Here is a 22,202-nt window from a genome sequence, read left to right as displayed (position 1 = left end):
TTCAAATAATTTCCCTGACTGACTGACTACTTATTGCTCTGTATTATGGCGTGTTTTAATTTGCTTTACCATAAACTCTTTATTTCTTGGAGTTTACAATTTTGTTTTCCAGCTGGGAGAATAAACAGATGCATGTTGTTTTCAATTTATTCCAATCTCCTGTTGAGACTGAGGGCCTGATTTTTCTAATTTAGACCGCCTTTTAGTGGTAAATTTTAGGAATCATCGGTTCTAGCTGTGGTGCAGACATGTGGCCTGGGTTCCATCAAACAGATACCAATGTAGGCATTTGTTTTGGAATTGAACTGAGAGAGGAAACAGGCAGGGTAGGAGGCATCCATTGTGTCGCAGTGGATGGCTAGTAGAGGTAGTATTGTTCTGGGGGCTTTTAGAGACCAAAGCTCCTTTATCTGGTTAGTTGCTTGGTGGGGTAGTGGGAATTGTTTACGCAAGTTTAACATAAAGAGTAACTTCCTTGCTTTCCCAATGACTCTGTGACTCTCCATATTCCTTTATATTTCTCTTTACACTTAAAACTAGGCTATGTGTAGTCTTGTCTAAAGTTTAAAAACTCTAATCAATACCATTTTTTTTCCCTCTTTCCTTTTCAGAAAATTTTCTTCATCATCAGTGTTTTATAATTTGGCAATGCTAAGTATCTAAGAGTGGTTCTTTTTCACTTATTATGACTCACACTCAAGAGACCCTAACAATTTACAGCCTTGAGTCTCTCCTCTTCTCTTGTAATTTCTAACTACCATTTTCTCTATCCTCTCTTAGTGGAACTGCTACCAAAGCAGATATCGTCTCTTCTGGATTGATCTCCTGTGCTTCTAGTCTTTTTGCTTATATATTCCAATTCTGCATTTTTATCTAAAATCCTCAATATTTCTGTGAGATTATCTTCCAAAACAAATTTTTCTTTTTAATTTCAGCAATCACTCTTTTAATTTCAACAGGTCTTTCCTCTCCATTTCTGCACCACAACTGCTCTTCTGTTTCAATCTTCCTGGGAATAATAATTATCATCATTTTAAGTTCTTTTGGAGTTGTGTATTTATTTGTTATGGCCCTTTTCTCCCCTTAATACTGAAGAGAAAATCGGTACCTCCAGAATCATAGTCAACAGAAATTTAAGTTAAATATTTAAGCCTGTACAAAAACAAAATCCATAAGATTTTATTCCTTTGAACAATCATCACCACCCTTTATGATACTTCAATATAGTCTTCTAAATTATTATTTGTACTACTCTACTTTTCAAATACATCTTTGAATCTCTTATTAATGCACTTGTGTTTTCACTTAATGAAACTCTCCTTGTTTCCAAAATATATATTTGACTTTCCTTTTAAATATTATAGTTTTGCTTTTTTAAAACTCTATGTTTACTAAGAGTGTAAGTAACGCCCAACCTTCGCTATAGACCCAAAACTATTTCAGTACAAACAGAAGCAGTTGCTATCCTTTGGCTGGATATATTTCTCTCATCTCATCCCGCATGTTGATATTCAGCAAATAACAAGAGCCATATTTCAAATTTCGAGTACAAGGCATAAGAATATTAAATAGATTCCTTTGTCTGTGAACATGATTTGTAAAATGGTAGGTACCTTATAGTAAGCAAGAAGAAATTAGACTACTCAGTCTGGAGCCTCTCAAATACCAGATTATAGAGAACTGGAACCCAGTTCAAAATTATCTGCTAAGGTGGACTTCATTTTCTTTAAATTATTCTAGGAAAAAATTTTATTTTTCCTGATGGTAAATGTCTGGCTAGACTTAACTGCAGGGAAATAGTACTGTGATTCATGAAAGAGGTGTAAGTCCTCGTTCAATATACATAACTTGAATTAATATTTGCCCTCTTTTTCTAGGCACCTTGTACCCCAAAGCTTCACTGGGGACTGGCATTTTGTCTTACTATATTACCCTTTAAAGAAAGTCTGGGCTGCGATTTCCAACAGAAAATATTGCTTTGCTTACTTTCCATCTCCCAGAAATTCATTCAACTCTCACTCTTCCTACTTATTTTTCATTGATAAGAGATTACAATTTATTAAAAATTTCTTTTTCATTGTATCAATGGAGTCTCATGAGAGAGAGCAGATAAATGCATATGATTCATAAACTACTTGGAACCAGGGCATAGATCCAAAGAAAAAATGATCTCAATCCTTTAGTGCATCTTTCATTTCATTTATTTAACTAATATTTATTGAAGATTTATGTTGTGAAAAACATTATGGAAGGTTTAAAGATAAGCAAGATATGTTCTCTACATTGAACAAAATTACAACCTCATAAGTAAAGAAAAAAGTGCATGATACCTGCTCTGGCAGAATGTAGTAACATCTATGCAGGTTCATAGAAGGAAGAAATCACACTGAATTAGGGAGATTAAAAATATTCATGAAGAGATGGAATTTTTGATTTAGCAAAACCTTCTAGGAAGGCAGAGGAAACAGCATTAAAAAAAAAGATGTAGAAGGCGGAAACCACAAAGTATATTTAGGATCATGTAATTTGGAGTACATGCTATATATAAGAGAATCACAAGAGATAAGGATACAAAAATAAATTAGTACTAGAGCATAGAGAGTCTTAAAGAAATAAAGCAGATATATTTAGATCTAATTGAATAATGAATGCTGAGCTATTAAACACTTTCCAAGCATGGGACTGCCAGACAAGGGTCAACATCCAGATTCCTCAAAAACTTATTCCTGTTGACATTTTAATGAGTCTGCTTAAGAAAACATTTCTCAGTCAAATAGATTTTGGGATACATCTAATAAAATGCCTTTCTGTATAGATTTTCAATACACATTGCCTTATATTTTTTAAAAAGTAAGTTTGGCCGGGCGCGGTGGCTCAAGCCTGTAATCTCAGCACTTTGGGAGGCCGAGACGGGCGGATCACGAGGTCAAGAGATCGAGACCATCCTGGCTAACACGGTGAAACCCCGTCTCTACTAAAAAATAAAAAAAAAACTAGCCGGGCGAGGTGGTGGGCGCCTGTAGTCCCAGCTACTCGGGAGGCTGAGGCAGGAGAATGGCATAAACCCGGGAGGCGGAGCTTGCAGTGAGCTGAGATCTGGCCACTGCACTCCAGCCCGGGCGACAGAGCGAGACTCCACCTCAAAAAAAAAAAAAAAAAAAAAAAAAAAAAAAAAAGGTAAGTTTAAGAACCCAATTTTCTATTATTTACTATTACCATTATTTTCCTTTCCTGTGATTACCTCCACTCAGATCTCCAGCCGTGTAGTAGGTTTTTTTGTTCTTGTTTGTTTGTTGCCATAGGACAAATGGAGAAAGGACAACTGGGGATTACGTATCATCTTACTTAATTCCCATGATTAAGGAAGCAGGCTTCTGTGGAACTGGCAGAATTATTTGCATAGTGACAACAATAACAGTTGGTAAATGTGTTTCATTAGAACCCATGGTGTCCCCACCTCCAGGGTGTTCTTCAGCCAAGTGTATCCCCCAACAATTCATATGTTGAAGCCCAATCCCCAGTATGTCAGAATATGACTGTATTTGGAATTGGGCCCTTTGAGAGGTGATTAAATTGAGACTGTTGATGTGGGCCCTATTACAATCTGACTGGTGTCCTCCTAAGAAGAGGAAATGTGGACACACGAAAGACATCAGGAATGTGGGCGCAACAGAGGAAACCCCATGTGAGGACACAGCGAAAATACAGCCATCTGCAAGCCAAGGAGAGAGGACTCGGGAGAAATCAAACATCGATCTAGGACTCCTAGCCTCCAACACAGTGAAAAAATAAACTTCTATTGTTTAAGTCACCCAGTCTGTGGTAGTTTTCTATGGCAGAACTAGCAAACTAATACTATAGCCACGAAGATCCATGTAAGTTAGAGCAGAATAGTGCAAGGTGGGAGAGTTTTAGAAGAGCAAGTATTAACCATTATGTAGTATCGTGATGAAGTGAAATTCATATCCTACAGAGGAAAGAAAGGAAAGGATATGGGATAGAAATAAGAAAAAGGCCTTTCCACGTTTGGAAATCTGCACAGCAGAAAGTTCCACATTTTTTCCCAGGACATAGTTAGCTGAACAGCAGCCTATGAAGGGGATATGCAGGGGCATGAAGTAGGTTAAGAGAATTGGTTGAGTTTTCCAGATAAGAGTCACCACAAGCATCCCACCCCCCCCCACCACACACATACACACACACACACACACATATATATACACAGACACACACACCCAGAGGAAGATGAGAGTTTGCCATAGATAGAGGCTTTATATACATATCTTTCTCATACATCCATTGATGAGGTAATGGATATGCCCCAAAGGTTACCTGAGGAAGCCTAAGGAGACACCAGAATGATGCAACTAGACAACCAATCAGAAATGACTGAGAAGTAGTTGGATCCCAGGAGCCCATTCATAAAAAAGCTCTGTGAAGTAGTAAGTAGGGCAGATGTGTGTCCTCAAAACAAGAAGTAGGCATGAGACTTATGGCTCACCAGGAAGCTTGCCAGAAGATGACATTAGCTGTTGTCAGCAGCTAGATAATGAGTAGCTACACTGTCTACCTGAGAAGTTTATGAGACCAGAATGAATCATGGACCCATTACACACCCATTGATAAAGGGCGTTTCCCTACCTTGTTGCAGTCAGAAAGTCACCAGGTAGCTGGTGGTGTGAGGTAGTAGGAGTGGGAAGGAGAAGTGGGGTTTGGAAAACAAGTCTGTTAATATCTTCAAATCTGACTGAAACCACTCAAAAAACATACTTTAATCTGTTAATGAAAATAGAGGCTCAGTTTTAAGAAAGTTATATCAAATAAAGTTCAAGTTTTATATGCCAACTAATAATTAGCAAATTTATAGCAATCAAACACATTAAGACTTTAAACTGTGTGTGTGTGTGTGCGTGTGTGTGTATGTGTGTGTTTCACTCTAAAAGGAAATCAAAATGCCTCTTATCCTCACTGGTACTTTATTCTTTCCCCTAAGGAGGAGGGTGACTGAACTAGATTTGCCAGGTTACAAAATACAGTTATATAGTTCTCTGTCACAGTTTTTGAGTGTGAAACTTCCAAGGGAACTAAAAATAGTTCATTTGAGCATGCTACCCCAACCTTTTTTTTTTTTCTTGCAGTCATTGTGGTAATTGTAATCCCTATTACTTTTAAGAAACTTTCTCCTCTTTTCACATGACAGCTGATTCGCTGGGGCCTCTGTGAGGAGCTCAGGATTCAAGGGAAACAAAGTCTTCCTATCTTCCTATCTCTGCCTCCTTCCTTGCTTTCCTCCTGTCTTGTGGTCTTTCTCAGTCCTTCTTTTCTGGTGATGGTAAATGACAATGGATTTTTTTTATTTTCCCTTATCACAGTGTTTGGAGATTCTGGATGCCGGAGCATAACAGACAAGGAAGATCTCATGGCTAATTTTCATCTGAGTTCGTTAGCCTAATGGTCAGAGAAATATTGAAGGCTTCTGTCTGGTGTAGTTCAGATCCTTAAGAGTTCTGCTTTGAATTTGGGTTCAAGGCAGTAAGACAGAACAAAGCATTGCTTTATTTGACATTTGCTGGCCTTTCTTTTCTTCCAAGTACATATTTTAGTAAAGGTTTTGCGGGGTAAAGTCCTCCAGTCAAAATACTATCTCCAAATATTTAAAACCCCTCAAATTAAGCTGACTAAAGGTTTTAAAACAAATTTTTAATTCCTTAGTCTTTCTTTGTTAAATTTTAAAGAGATTCAGGTAGTTATTTTGTAAGATGTTCTCAATATGGATGTGTTTTGATGTTTTCACATGATTAGAAAATATTGCCAGGAATACCAAAGTAACTTCTTAGTGCATCATATGAAAGGCAACATGAAAACATCTTTATTGATTATGGTTACTTGATCCCTTGGTTAAATTAAGATGGTGCCTCCCAGGTTTCTCCATGATAAAGTTACAAATTTTCCCTTCATAGTTATTAACTATTTTAGGGATACATGTCAAAAGCACACAATTATGTTAGTTTTCCTCAAACTTCCACCTGTAATATTAGTACTCATTGAGGATCACAATTATTACTGTAGTGTTTACCTAATGGTGACTTCATATTTTTCTCTTTCCTTCTACATTTATTAACCAGAATTCTTCAGTAAGAAAGAGCTATGCCTTATCCCCTATTTACTTATTTATATTAGAATGGACTACTGGATATTTATTTTATTTTATGGATTAAAATCTAATATCATTATTTATTTTGTTGCCCAAAGATTCCACCTTAGCCCATTAGGACCTCTTTCATGTTTTTTCTTTTGACCAGTCCCCATATTCTGAGCAATTCCTTACTTTCTGCCATGACAACATTTTTCAGTCTTATCTTGTATTTTCCCTGCCCCATTCCTGGAATCAACCAATACTCCAAGGAGCCCTGGATGTTTATATTGGAGGATGATGTTTACCAATCAAGAGCTGAGCCTTAAGTGCTGCTAGGATTTGAATATGTTCCCTAAAGTTTGTGCGTTGGAAACTTAATGTCCAACGCAACAGTGTTGGGAAGTGGGGCCTAATAAGGCCTTACTAGTTCATAGGACTCTGCTTCATAGAATGGATTAACATCCTATGGCTGGAGAATGGGTTTGTTATAAACACAAGTTCATCCTCCCCATTAGCTCCCTTTTACATATAGTCTCTTGCCCTTCCGCCTTCTGCCATGGGATGACACAGTTAGGAGGCTCTCACAAGATTCCGGCCCTGAATTTTGGACTTCCCAAGGAAATAAATCTGTTTTTATAAATTACCCAGTCTCAGGTATTCTTCTATAGCATCACAAATTTACTAAGACATGTTTGCTCATTGCTACTGAGATGTCACTGCCTCTATTCTGTCTCGGAGACACAGTCAGGAATTATAAGTATATATACTAGCAGACATACATGGGAGGCACATCTGTACTTCTGTATTTATCTTCTTTGTTTATATACATAGAAAATCATGAGTTTATACCGATTCCAATCTCATCCACAAGAAGTGTTACAAATTGGAGGAGGTTAAGGAGAAATAACAGCTAAAGGCAATGCAGGATCTTAGAGTTCTGGAACAGAAAATAGACATTAATGAAAAAAATAAAATTCAAATAAGGCCTATAATTTAGCCAATGGTATTGTACCAATGTTAACCCCTTCTTTTGATAACTGCACTATGATTATAAAAGGTAAATGTTAAGGGAAGTTTATGTTTGGGAAGGGAATGTGTGAACTCTGCTGGTTTTCCAACTTTTGTGTAAGTTTAAAATTGGTTCAAATTAGGCCATGCGTGGTGGCTCACGCCTGTAATTCCAGCACTTTGGGAGGCCAAGACGGGCGGATCACTAGGTCAGGAGATCGAGACCATCCTGGCTAACATGGTGAAACACCGTCTCTACTAAAAATCCAAAAAAATTAGCCAGGTGTGGTGGGGGTGCCTGTAGTCTCAGCTACTCGGGAGGCTGAGGTAGGAGAATGGCATGAACCGGGAGGCGGAGCTTGCAGTGAGCCAAGATTGCGCCACTGCACTCCAGTCTGGGCGACAGAGCGAGACTCCGTCTCAAAAAAAAAAAAAAGAAAGAAAGAAAAAAAAATTTGGCTCAAATTAAAAGGTTTTTAAAATGTCATTAAAAATATGTTTAACCTAATATTTCCAAATTCCCTTGAATATGTAATTTTATTTTTCAGGAAAAGTATTAACGTCCATCCAAAAACATTAATTTTGCCTTGGAACACAAATTTGGCAGCCATATGAAATTACAGAATCACTTTTTATACAGCATACACACAAATTAATTACATTGCATTTTGGCTTAATGTGTTTCCACTGTGGCTGCAGATTTTGCAAAATTATTAAGCAGTCTCCGTTGAAATAGTTACTTGAGGAATCCTAAAATTCCCTTAAGCTTAAATGCTCATGAGAGAAAACTGAACAAAACCATCTTTCTATAATTTTAAACTTAGCAATTGAATACAGGCATAATGAAATCTTGAAAGCTAAGAAAAAAAATGTAAATCAGGTATTCTGTTTTTCTTTTCTATTTTTAAAGACACCAATTACTTTGAACACAACAGATAAACTTGACAGCTAATGTTTATAAGAATTTTCATTTCACAAGGAGCATTGTGGCAATATCTAGATCTGCTGTTTGAACTTGTTTGTGAAAATAACATACTTTCCCCATAAGTTAATGAAGAACTTCTTATGAAATAACCCTCTGAGGAGCATATTTGCAATACTGCAACTTTTTACAAATAATTCTGCAGCAATGTAAAAGCAAATTAGCTTCCCCTTACTTTTAATGTATTTATAAAATATAGCATTGGAATTCTTAAATATTTTCATCCATTCAAAGTACTTCAAATATACATTTCTATCATATACCAACTGATTAGTATTTGAAACCTTCTCTTTCTTTGGTCTCATAAATCAAAATAACGTTATTTCGAAATATCCTTGTCATAATATGTTGTCAGTATTTTAATAGTAACTATTATTTGCTTAAACTTATAGAAGTTAATGATGATTTTCTCTGATATCTATATTTTTAATATTTATGTCTTCTGCTTTATTTTCAAATGCATTTTTCTTATTTAAGGCCTCTTCAATTCTTTATATAGTTCATTTCCTCCACATACACTTTCAAATGGTCACTAAAAACATACACCTTTTAAGCAGACAAAAGAATGTTATACTTCCTGTAACTCATGGTGGCTTTCTTCTATAAAAATCTATGACTGAATAATGTATCACTTGAAAATAAAAAGGTTCATATTATAGGTATTTAAATCACTTTTTTCTCAAAATACATTTAATTCTAATTTCCATAATATTTAAGACAGTGAATCAAAAGATTGGTCATGGTTAAAAGCACGCCATTGGTGTTCTTACACTCTAATATCTACTCTTGTTCATTAATGTCATTGTTCAAAAAAAACTAAATAAAATTATGAACATTTATTCTCTTATAGTCATGGAACTGTGATGTTTTGGTATAGGCCTAGGAATATTCTGATTTAGATATAAAATACAAACATGCAAGGTGTGGGACTTTTTTTCTACTCCATCACAAATACAGCGTGTCTTTCTGGGTATCCTGTTTTGTCTTCTCCTGTCTCTCTCAAATTGCCAATATTGATACCAAATTAAAAGACTGACTTTTACTTTTATAGATTCTGACTGATAATTAACAAAGCCAATGAGACAACTAAAGACCAATTGCTATGGCTGGGCGTGGCTACATACTTTTCAAAGTAATCCTGTGAGTTGACTTCATCCAATTTCAAGGCTTTAAACGGTGTTTATATGCTCATGACAGCCAAATTTGTATGTTCATCAACATTCTTATAATGGCCTAGGAGATGCTACATGACCTGACCCATGCTTTATTTTCAGATCTCAACTTTTACTACCTTTCTCTTCCTTCACTCTGCTCTATTTATGCATATCTTCTTTATTGTCTTATTTATTTATTTATTCATTTTTGAGACAGAGTTTTGCTCTTGTTGCCCAGGCTGGAGTCCAATGGGGCCATCTCGGCTCTCTACAAACTCTGCCTCCCGAGTTCAAGTGATTCTCCTGCCTCAGTCTCCTGATTAGCTGGGATTACAGGCATGCACCACCATGCCCGGCTAATCTTGTATTTTTAGTGGAGATGGGGTTATTCCATGTTGATCAGGCTGGTCTCAAACTCCCGAAACCACGTGATCTGCCTGCTTTGGCCTCCCAAAGTGTTGGAATTACAGGCGTGAGCCACCACGCCCGGCTTATGCTTGTTGTCTTCTTACTGTTCCTCAAGTCATCAGATGTGCTTGCATCTCAGAGTCACTGCTTTTCCTTTTGCCTGGAAAACTCTTATCTCAGATATGTGCATAGATATTACTTTAATTTGCTCAGGTCATTGATTAAATATCAACTCCTTGATGAAGTCATATAATGACTGTATCATTTAAATTGAACCCATTGCTACATCCTTGTGCTCTTCGTTGCCCTTCCCTACTTAATCTTTCTCCATAGCACTATTTCTGGCAGAAATATTTATGTTTTACTTGTTTATTATTGTTTATTTTGTCTCTCCAATTGGAATAAAAGCTCCCCAAGAGCAGATATTTTTTCCATTGGTTTTTAAAGAACACCTGAAATCGTTCTGTCACACAGTAAATATTCAATGACTAATTACTAAATAAGTGAATAAGTAAATGGATTAGATAACAATTATCTCAACTTTCCATATAATATGACTGAAAATTAAATGGAGCAGGTTGGTTCAATGTTAATTGGGTTTGGCAGTTAATGAGTCAACCATTTCTGTCTGCCAAAACCAGTGTTCTTTCCTCTACGCCACATTTCCTTCCTGAGGTTACAGCATGCCTACTACAAAACAGAAAGAATTTTGTTTGTGATTAGGATTTCTGATTCCTGAAGAGTATAATTTTAGCTGCAGCTTTAATGAGATAAATTTCTGTATAACACATTTTATAATAATAATTATATGACTGGTTTTGTTTTTGACAGGAAACATTAAAATTCAGGTAAATATCTATAAAAAAATAATCATGTAGTAACTGTACCATAGGTATACGTAGTGTTTATTTCAGTAGAATGATTGCACCACCAGATCTGAGCTCTCTCTTTAATGACTGTCAATGACCTTCGTGACACTTCACATGTAAAACTTCGGTGATCTCAGTTGTTTGTATGATTCAATATATTCCCTTCTAAGATACTCTGATTTACCATTTCATTCCTATGATATTCAACCTAATGATTTTTAAAAAATAACATCCAATTCTAAATAAATGTATGTATGTATTTGTATGTAAATACATGTGTAGATGTATATAGATTTTATAATTTATAACTATTTACATAACTAACAGATACAACTAGAATCAAGCCCACATTTGAATATGTGAAATATACTTATATTCTTTATGTAAAATAAGAAAGCATAGTTTCTTTGCCATGTATAATTTTTAATGATAATCACAAATCTGTGAAAAAATGACAGAAACTGTATTGACTATTCCAAAATGTTTTATAAACCACTCTCCTCTTGCCTTTCTCTATTAAAAAGCTATAAATATAAAATACTTAACGTTTCAGGATGCTGGAGATATGTCTGGAAACACGTGACAGGCCTCAGACCAATTATATGTTAAAAGGCAATGAGTGGGACTCATGGAAAGCCTTCAATATAGCCTCAGCTGGCAGTAATCTGCCCCTTTGTCATTCTTCCATCTTCCTACCTAGAAGACTAGCCTGAAGCAGAGAATGCATTTTATGATTACAATAAGAGAATCCTGAAGGGTAAAGACTATAAGGTAAAGATGTTAGAATAAGAAAACAGAAAGAACAAAGTGCTCTGATGAAGTCATTGAGTCAGATAGCCTGCTCTGGATGCTGAACCCATAGTTTTTAAGGTGTAAACTAAACACCACTCCTACTTTCAGTGAGGTATTATGTCACATGGGGCAGAACAGATTTTTAACTAATGCAGTATTCCTTCTTATACAGAAATAAAATTAGTGTAAATCACTGCTTGCCTCCCCAATTACTTCCTAAGGAATAAATGATTTTCCCTTTATCAGGAATAAAACATTCCAGTCTCTGGAGCCCATCCTTTACTCCCTCATTGCGTTTTCAATCTCTTTTTCTTTAGTGGTACTTAAAATTTAAACATTAAAAGCAAACACAAATAGATAAATACTTGTGTACATAGAAAAAGCTTTCCTTAACATTTCGGTGCAATAGGTCTTTCATTATTTTTCTTTCTTCGATTAACGAGCAAACCTAATGAAGTAGCAATCTCTAACCACACTTCATTTCTTATCATCCCTTAATTTGTTCATACTTTCACACAATAAGAAAATCCCCCTTGTCGAAATTGTTTTTTCAGAAGTCCTCAGAGAACAGCCTCCAAAAAGCTTGCTCAGTCTTAATCTGGAATCATCTATATTATTAACAATCCAGTTCCTTTTAGAAATTCTATCTCAGTTTTATTTTATTATGCTATACTATGTTTGCTTTCCTTTTCTTCACTCTATTTTCTAGAATTAATAAATTCCTAGAAAATAGTCTCAAGTTGTCATTTCTCCCAAATCCCTACTACTTCCTCCTTCACCTTTGTGAGCCTGACTGGCACGATCCACTGCCTCAGGAACCGTGTGTGCAGCAATTCCTACCACATTATGTCTTCATTAGAAAGCAAATACATCCAATAATAAACCACTTTTCTTTCTGCCAACTGTGTACTTCATTATTTTCTACTGTCCAGTGTCAATAAGTGAGGAGATTTTCTTTTCTTCCTCCTCTCTCTTTTCTACACTCATATCTAATCAGTGGTAAACTTCTGTAAATTCTAACTAAGTAGTATTTTTCTTATCAATTCTCTCTTTTTCTTACCCCTCGATTATTACTGAGGTGAAAAAGATTACCTCGTGGAAGGGACTAATTAAATATTCTCGTGAAAACAAATTGAAAGAGAAAGAAAATGAATTGCTAAATTTTTTAAATTCTGGTAAAGATGAAATGCCATTAGGATGGACCAGTTGAATGTTAACAAACTGGACTGATGATCCAGCATCTCCTTGTGGAAATCATTATGGTCCATGTTCAAAGGTGATTTTTTTCTAAAGAACAAATTTATGTTCATTGAGAATAAACTTATTTTTGACAGGATTGCCAAATAAATCAAAATGCTAATTTAATCAACAACAAGACATGCCACTGCCACGAGCACTGAACAAGCAAATGTAAATAAAGTGAGCACAGGTGTGAAAAATGAGGAAAAAATTTAGGAGCATTAAAATACAGAATGAACTCTCTAAAAATATAAAGAACACAGTTATCTGAAGTCATATAAGTTATTTTATGACTGACAGGTCAGCTAGAACTGAAATGAACATAATAAAAAATATAAAAAGAAAATGTTACATCATAAGAGTTTTAATCAGCCTTGGGAACTGTATTAGAGTTCTGCCTAAGTTGCTGGAGAGACCACTTCATACCCACTAGGATGGTTATGGTTAAAAAAAAAAAAAAAAAAAAAAAAAGCGGATAATTACAAATATTGCTGATGATGTAAATAAAGTAGCATCCTGATATATTGATGATTATAATCGAAGTGCCATTGGAAAAATATTCTGACAGTTCCTAAAGAAGCTAAACAGAGTGACCATATGACCCAGCAATTCTACTCCTAGATATAGACCAGGAAAATGAAAGCCTATGTCACACAAAAGCCTTTTCACAAATGTTAATAGCAGCATTGTGAAAATGTTAGAAGCAACCCAAATGCCCTCCAACTGATGAGTGGAAAAATAGTGATATATCCATGCAAAGGAATATTATTCAGTTGTAAAAAGGAATAAAGTGCTGATGCATATTACAATATGAATAAACCTTGAAAAACATTATGTACAATATTCAATAGTTGGGTGACCAGCACACTAGAAGCCCAGTCTCTACCATTAGGCAACATACCCAAGAACCAACATGCACGCATATCCCCTGAATCTAAAGCAAAACCAAATTATTTAACATTATTTATGTTCATTTCTTTACTGTATTGCAAAATATACTAAAATGATTTCAGCTGAGCATGATGGCTCAGGTCTGTAATCCCAGCACTTTGGAAGGCCAAGGTAGATGGATCACTTGAGTTCAGGAGTTTGAGACTAGGCTGGGCAACATGGCAAAACCCTGTCCCTAAAAAAGAAAAAAGAAAAAAAGAAAAAAAAAACCTGTGCATGATGGTGCATGACTATAGTCCCAGCTACTGTGGAGGCTGCAGTAAATCTATAAAAACACAAGTAGATTGTGGTTGCCTAAGGCTGCAAGAATTAGCGGGGAGAAATGCAGGGTGATGATAAAGGGTAGAAAATTTCTTTATAGGGTTCTGAAATCATTTAGTGGTGACGGTTGGATAATTCTATGAATATACTTATAACATACTGAACTGTATACTTTCAATGAGTGAATTGTATAGTATGTAAGCTTTATTTCAGTAAATCTGGTATAAAAAGTTATTATGGTGGATGATAACATTTACTGTGACACAGTTGTGAAATAATTTTGCAAGTCACTCTTATTTAAAGGAAATCCTTAATTATATAACAATGTTTTCAACAACATTGCTTTCTTTTTTAATAAGGTAAAATTCATTAGAGTACATTGGGAAAAGTCTTAGTCTAAGGATCACTAAAATCCTTTTTTAACTTACGTGAAGTATAATTCTTTTTCACCAGGCAATACTGTTTATCAGTAAACAATATTTACTAGGAGATGCACAAGGCAATTTAACTTCAGTCATGAGTAATGAGCTGTGTTATATAGGGTTTATGGAACTTATTTTATCATTCAAGTATACAACAATGCAGTTGCCTAAATAGTCATCATTATAGTTGTATGAGTCTGTACAAAGATATTACAGAAAAATAATGAAGACACTTGATGAGTTCTATGAATGTTCACTTAATTGGTGTTAAAATAATTTTTAGTACTTTATTTAATTGCATCAAAATGACAAATCCTTTCTGCAAAGAAAATAAATGTCATTCCTAATCCTGTTACATCCTTCCTATTGCACAGATTAAAGGCTTGTTAGTGTACAGAATAAAAATATTCGTATTCACAACTTTGAGAAAATGGCTCCTAAGAAAATCTTACCATCCCGATTAGGCAATTAGAAGTAAGACAGTAAAATCTAATTTAGAATACCACTGAGCATTTACTACTTTTAAATTAACAACTTATGCATCTATAAATAAGTCTCAAGAAAGAATTTTCCTTTTTCTGGATTTATTTGATTTGACACTTAAACAATTATCAATTAACTTACTTAATATTTAATATGAGTAATCATAACCACTAGTATAAGTGGAATTTACTTAGAAAGTCAACATTTTGTCTGAAATATAAGATTAGAAATATGACAAGGTATGAAATGAAGTACATTTGTCTCTTTAAGAGCAATGACTATGTTTACTAGTTATATTTTCTTTGATCATCTTAGTCAAAAACAACTTCTGTGTTTCATAAAACTCTATCAAAATAAACAAGAACAGAAAAGGTTCTAATGGTATAACTTTCTCCAACCTTGAAATGCATATAAAAAGTGATTTATATTGCATTAGCTAATTTTATACAACTACTTTGTTATTATTCTATTATAAAATTGCCATTTTGACATCAATTGTGTACATTAAGCTTTCAGGTAAAACTTACCTCAGGAACAGAAAAATTTGACTTTAAGTTCTTATACTAATAACTGTCAGAATCCTTTAATTAAATGTTTCATTTGCTGCATAAGTATTCATCTTTAAGATAAAAATCATGTCCTAATCCTAGGCCTAACAAATGATACAGGCACTTAGAATTTATTAATAAATTGCAACGAACTGTCTCAAGACTACTGAGAAAAGACAGCAAACCACTGTCAATTTTCTATGTCTTGGATTCCTTAATATGTCTGTATTCATCTATCAGATAAAGAAAACTCACACAAATTCAAATATAGGTACATGTCTAGCTGTATACGTTGGCCTTCTATATTTCTAAATCACATAACTGCTCTTATTGTTTTTTATATAATTTAAAAGGTTATCTTAAAGAAAAAATATACTTACTGCCCTCTAGAGGTATGAACCAGTAGGGTAATAAGTGTAGATGTTGCTGGGCATATACAGTTTAAAGCTAACATGGCGTATTTAAACTCTTCTTCACAAACAACATGATCTGTTTGAAATAAAATAGGTAAATTAGAATAATTTACCTTTGGAGAGTAATAAAATATAGAAAATAAAACAAAATGAATAAAATGGCAAAAGTCTCAATATAAACATACTTATTTTAGAGATGTTTTTACAAGTGTAATTTTATTCCCAGGAAATATATCTCCTAAGAGAGAGCACTGGAGTATGAGTTAAGTGATTGGCGTGGGGGTCACTCCTGTCTCAACAAATTTAGCAACCTTTGCTAAGATGCTTAACCCTGTCTTAACAAAATTGGCAACCTTTGGTAAAATGCTTAATCTTCCTATGCCTAGCAGGTGGGTTTGAGGTGTGGTCTAAAATATATCAAATACTTTATAAAGTCTCCTTTTGTTCTGATCATTCTATGGTATAAAACACAACAGTACTGATTTAGAAGAGTATTGATATATCAAATTCATAATAACACAGCATAAATGTTAGAAAATAATTATTAAAAGATTTAGCAGATAATATGTACCTAGAGTAGAAGAAATAGATTTGATACTATGAAAATAACTGTAATATCAAGCAATAGAATTCATTAAAATAAATTGAACTTGAAATTGTACTTTAACTCCAAATACCTAAAAGTCATACACTCAAAAGATGATAGGGTCCAGCCAGAAAACATAATAAATGGCTGCTGAAATTCAATCACAGAAAATAATAATGTTAGAAATGAGAGCACATGAGAAGGTGCAGGCCACATCTAAAGAGAAGGACGCTACTCAGGCCAAGCATTGTTATGCAGGAATGAGGGTCCAGAAGCCAGATATTCTATTTTCTACAGAAGTTGGGTTTTTAAAAAGTGAGTAAATAGTGTTTATTTTGGAAAAAACAAAAATCCGCTTTCCCAAATAAACAAGTAGAGCTGGTATTAAAAATAAAGAGAAGGTTTAATGTTCTAACAAAATAAATATTCTCAGGCAGAAAAATAGCAGTTTTAACAAAATTAAGAAATAGAAGATCAAATTTTTCAGTGAGCCAGGTCTATAAAATGGACACATAACACCATACAATTTATGAAGAAAGATGAAAAGGTGACGAGGGAAATGGTTTAGCACATGCACTGGACAAACACTGACCTTAGTTCTGTCCTATCTTTATAATATGATTTAGTACATGAGAAAGCATACTACTTTTTTATTTTGTTTTCATTTTTTATTGTTTCTCTTTCACATTTTATGGAAGAAAATACATACTATGAATATAAGTCAGGATTTACTCTAAAAATATCAAGTTTCTACTAATAATCTCTCTCTCCACACCCACTTGTCAGTATATTATAATTAACTTAAAATGTTTTTAAAATACATAACCAGATTATTTATTGCTTTGCAGGAAAGAATCTGCAAGCAGATTCTAGATACAATTTTGAATGCAGAGAAGTGTACATAAGATTCGCAAAAGAACAGTGTCTTTAAACTATCATTTCAATATTATCTCAAAATAATTTTCAGTGTGCATGCCCAATGTGTGAAAACAGAGTGACAAAACTGCTAAACCCAGAATGTTATTACTGTAGAATCATATGATATCAATACATAGAGGACCCATAAATTTCAATTCAAAAATTAAAACAGATGATCTGAGAAAAATATGTACATTTATTATGACACAGAATTTTTAAAATTTCAAACTGTAACAGAAAATTTGGAAGGTATGATTACCATATATGCAATGTAGCATATGCAGTTATTAACTTTTCCTTACTATAGTGCACAAACTCTATTTCTTTCAGTAGGGAAATGTGAGAAAATGTGATGGATGTGTGATACTTTGAAAATATCTCATTGTATTTTCCTTCAATAGTTGAAAAAGTAAAAAAAAAAAAAAAATTGGTCCCCTCCCTTTTCTTCAATAAATGTGTGCATCTGAGTTTGGAGGACAATGGCTGTGGGAATATTTTGATGCACTGGCTAACATTTCAAAAAATGTACTAATCAGAGAAAATTAGAAGGAAGCAAAAGACTCCTACATTTCATATAGTCATTTTTGTGTTTGCATGTGTCTTTTTTCTACATTTGGTAAAAGTTTTACAGTGTCCATCAGCCCTTTCAACAAAAAATATATGTGGTACCATCAATGGTGGCAATTTTACACATAAACACAAAGTGTGTGTGCACTGTTCCATTGTACGCTGAATTATCTAGGGATGCACCGCTGTGTAAATTAAGAGAAAATTCACTTTATTACATTTAGCATTGTATGTGACTCATTAATAAAAATTAATGTATGTTACATATCAGTCAAAAGCTAGCACCTTGTCATGGGTAAAAGTGTCTTTTTTTTCCAATATCTTCTTGTGTATTCGTGCCTGAGTGTTTACATATTTAAAAACATGCTTTTTATTATTATTTCCATTTTTTCTTTCATATTAGATTTAGAATATTATACTAATTTTTTATACTTTATGTGTATAGATAGTTAATACTTACTCTGAATTTCACTTCAAAATAGTGTAGGAAGTGTTGCAAAATATTTATTATAAAAAGAGAGTACTGGATCAGAGAAAATAACCATTTTTTTAGATAAGTAAGTTAATATATAATTATCGTGAAAGCCTTTGTTAGACAAAATGTAAATTCAGTATTCTTTTCATTAAAAAAGCTATTTAATTTCTATGAATGGAAAATACAAGGAAAAAGATATGACAGACTATTCAACTGGATAAAAATATTTGCATGTATCACAGAGAGTTAAAATTCAATCTGCAAAATAGAACTGCTTGTATATCTAGACTTATCCTCTCAGGTCCAAATCCATCCTTCCTCCTTGGACATTTTTTAGAACTAACCACTAATCCTTAGCATGAATTAAAAAACTGAAAACATTACTTCATACTAATTGCCCCTCATTTCCCAATACATTATAATAGCCAAAGTTTATGGATTAAACAATCAAATTCCCCTCTCTCTCTTTTTTCCCCATTGTCATTCTCACTACTTACTACAGGTTTCTAATACATCCATAATTCTTATGACTGAGATATCAAATTTCAGATTTTAGAAAGGCAATATGTTTCATCTACCAGACACTATATAACATATCCAAGGAACAACCTATTCCTAAAAATATAATTGTTTCTACAGTTAAATGTGTGAATATTTATACTAAGTAGAAAAAATAAAGGGTAAAATAGCTTCATGGCAGTTCAGTGCAGGAACTACCACCAAATAATTTCAGATAATTTCGTGTTTTACTACCAAGAATACAAAAATATTTTCATGTTTCAGAGATTCCTTGTTTTGGAATTACAGCTAAGGAATTGGGAACTGTTATTCAAACTCTGGTGTTCTTTCCTCTACGCTAAAAACTTCCTGATTGGTTTTCATGTTTTCCAACTCTTCAGCATTCCACCTTGTAAGATTTGATTACGTAAATTGGGTTACTCTTGACACATCCAACTAAAATAAAACCATCCCTATACATTTTATAAAACTAATTTAAAAAGAAAGAAGGAGGAGAAATGAAAATAGAACAAACTTGCAGCACCATTCAGCATGAATCATTAGGTCAGCTTACTTTCTGACCCACTTCCTCATAGTTTTTTCCCTATTGCCCACAAACCACATAAACACTGTCGCAAGGCTATAGTATCCCTTAAGTGCTCTAGAGATTACAACTTAAGCATTGTAAGACATTAACTTTTCCATTTGAGATATTCTTTAAGGTTCTGCATACTGTTGAAACTACTGACATCAGCTGGTCTGCAGGACCCCCATTGATACTAGCCACTCTTTATTACCTCAAGAAGAGCTGACTCACCAAAGAAGACTGTTTCCACATTCTGATTATTTCATGCCTCTTACTCCATCCAGTCAATGATCCCAATATCCCCCTGACCTCCACTATCTCCTTAAAAACTCTCTTTCCTCAGGGAGATGAATTTGAGGGTCTCCTGTCTCCTTGCTTGGGTCTACTGTAATCATTAAACTCTTTCTTTGCTGCTAATCCTCTTGTCTCAGCGTATTGGTATGTTACTGTGTAGTGAGCATATGAACCCTTTGGTCCTGTAACAAATTCAGAGTCAAGAGGCCAAGGGGAAAAAGCAGTCAGGGCACATTAACACCAATTCCAAGAATTAAACTGCCACAAGCACAGCTGCTAAAACAGCATGATGTAACCCTAAGACCAATTTTAGCTAATAGCTGCCATGATTCTGAAACTAATTTTACCTACCACCTTTACTCACCAAAGATTGCCGGCTCCCAAAAGCTTCTTCAGTGCCAATGACCATTCTTTCAAAATAATGTAGAACATTTATTTTAAAAATAAGGCCCCCAACCTTCTATTTATTTTTCAGACATACCAAAGACCACTCCAGCCTGTGTGTATGCCCTGAATTACAATTATGTGATTCTCAAATAAAATTTTAAATTTGCAACTTTTTTGACTTCAACAACTTATTACCCTTCTACCCTTCTAAACTATGCTATCCAATACAGTACACACCAGTCATATGTGGTTATTTAAATTTAAATAAATTAAAAGTAAATACAAATAAAATTTCAATTCCTCCATCATACTGGTCACATCCTAATAGCTCAATGACACTTGTGGCTACTAGCTACAGTATGGGATAGTTCATACACAGACATTTGCATTATTACAAATAATTCTGTTGAACAGTGCTGTTTGATCTGCCAAATGGTTTAGAGGCTTCTTGTAAATTCTAAAACATAAAGGATATATATATATACACACACACACACACACATACACGCATATATATGCATATATATACACACATATATATGTGTATATGTGTGTATATATGTGTATATATATCCTTAAAATATGATTCATAGAGAGTCAGAATTTGGGTAATCATACTAACACCTTTTCCGTGCCCCTTCTCAGTCATATTAGTGCTAAATTTTTTTATCTGAAATAAGAGGAGAGATGGCAGAATATATTGGTATAAATGCAGGTGGGTGGGTAGATTTGTTGGTGGAAGTTTATAAAAGTTCTGTTTTTCTTCCTGTGATTTTTTTTTCAGCGAAATAAGTGGAAATGATGATTAAGGAGGAGCTTGGAGTTTAGAGGTTGCAGGTTGCCTTTTGCTTGTTTATTTTGTTTCCTTTAGCTACATTTAAAACGCATGGAAGTTTACCCCAAGAAGATAGAGAGTGAGACTTAAAGCTGGCTTTTGACAAACAAGTCCAACTAATGTAGAGGGTCAAGTCATTGATGGTGAATTGAAGATGTAGGTCATTAATAATGTACCATGACATTCAAGCAGGCTAAGAAAGGAAGACAAGATCTCTGGGTGTAAATGGCAGGGAAGATTTGGTAAGAACAATGAATTGTAAGTCTTGTATGGTCAAAAGATCATTGAAGTTCTTCATTAGAGGGAGTGAACTACAAAGATAGGAAGTGGTGGTCAGAGAAGGAGACACTAGGATTAGAGATGACAGAGGAGCCACGTTTATTGGTAGTGATATGATCTAATTTATGACCCTAGAAATTTTTGCTGAGCTAGGATGACCTGAGCAATAACACTGAAAGAATGGAAATTACAGAAACATTAGTCTAGAACATCGAAAGAATCATTTTCATGGGCATAAACATCATCAAATAGTATGACCAAGCAGTGTTGGAGAGAGTGACAGTGAGTTGGGAGATCGAGCACATTTTCAGTTTATCAGATACATATTTTTTTGGTGTGTGTGGGGGGGTGGGGGGGGGGAGAATTTCAAGTCATAAACTGACAATTTTTATCAAATAATTTTCTAGTTAAAAATAGAAGACAAAGTCATAAAATTTAGATAATATAGAAATGCATAATGTAGAAATACATCAGTAACAGTAACTGCTATTTTCCCCTACTACCTATTTTCCCCTTTGTATCCAAAAACCACCTATCAATAGAGAGATGTTTAGAAGAGGTGGTTGAAAAGGGCAAGTATACTAATGTTTGTTCACAGCACCTTGCTGATTTTAGTCAGCAATAAATAGAGAGCTGATATGAGGTAAGAACTGATCACTTTGCAAGCAGAAAGAGAAGGGAATAGAACTCTCTTAAGTAGTACGTTGTTTTCTTATGATCAAAAATTTAAAAAACATATAAAAATGGATACTTGCAGAATTGAAAAAGTGAACTGTATCCTAAATAGCAGGAGATGACATTCCCTTTCAGAGCCTTTATCAGAGGCCTCTAATTTAGACTTCCCAGCCAGACCAATAAAGAGAGACCTGTGACAAAATCAGATTAAAGTGCAGTGCTGCCTTCACATTCAAACTTGTTTCAGATAATAACAAGGTATCCACCATTAAAAGAAAGATGGCGATGTGGACAGGGCAACAAAATCCAGTAAGTCAGGTTTAACAAAGTTCTTAGAAAAGAACTTTGAACACAGTTACTGACACGCAGAGAGGCCTAGAAGAAATCCACTCGAATTTCAACTTCAAGGGTGACCACAGAGAATAGTGAGCCATGC

General features: G+C 34.4%; 1 protein-coding gene across 7 annotated transcripts in view; it reads right to left on the bottom strand.

Annotated features, from left to right (window-relative positions):
* KCNT2 (potassium sodium-activated channel subfamily T member 2) overlaps positions 1-22,202 on the bottom strand; it is a 410,159-nt gene that overhangs the window by 142,467 nt on the left and 245,490 nt on the right. For all 7 annotated transcript variants that reach the window (XM_037985779.2, XM_037985780.2, XM_037985781.2 and 4 more), the window contains exon 14: positions 15,634-15,742. In XM_037985779.2, the coding sequence (XP_037841707.1) occupies positions 15,634-15,742 (109 nt within the window). The remainder of the gene's footprint in view (positions 1-15,633; positions 15,743-22,202) is intronic.

The sequence above is a fragment of the Chlorocebus sabaeus genome, chromosome 25, assembly GCF_047675955.1.
Source record: "Chlorocebus sabaeus isolate Y175 chromosome 25, mChlSab1.0.hap1, whole genome shotgun sequence".
In the NCBI taxonomy this organism is placed as follows: Eukaryota; Metazoa; Chordata; class Mammalia; order Primates; family Cercopithecidae; genus Chlorocebus; species Chlorocebus sabaeus.
Note: the sequence above shows the minus strand (reverse complement) of the source record. Positions and strands in the feature narration are given on the sequence as shown.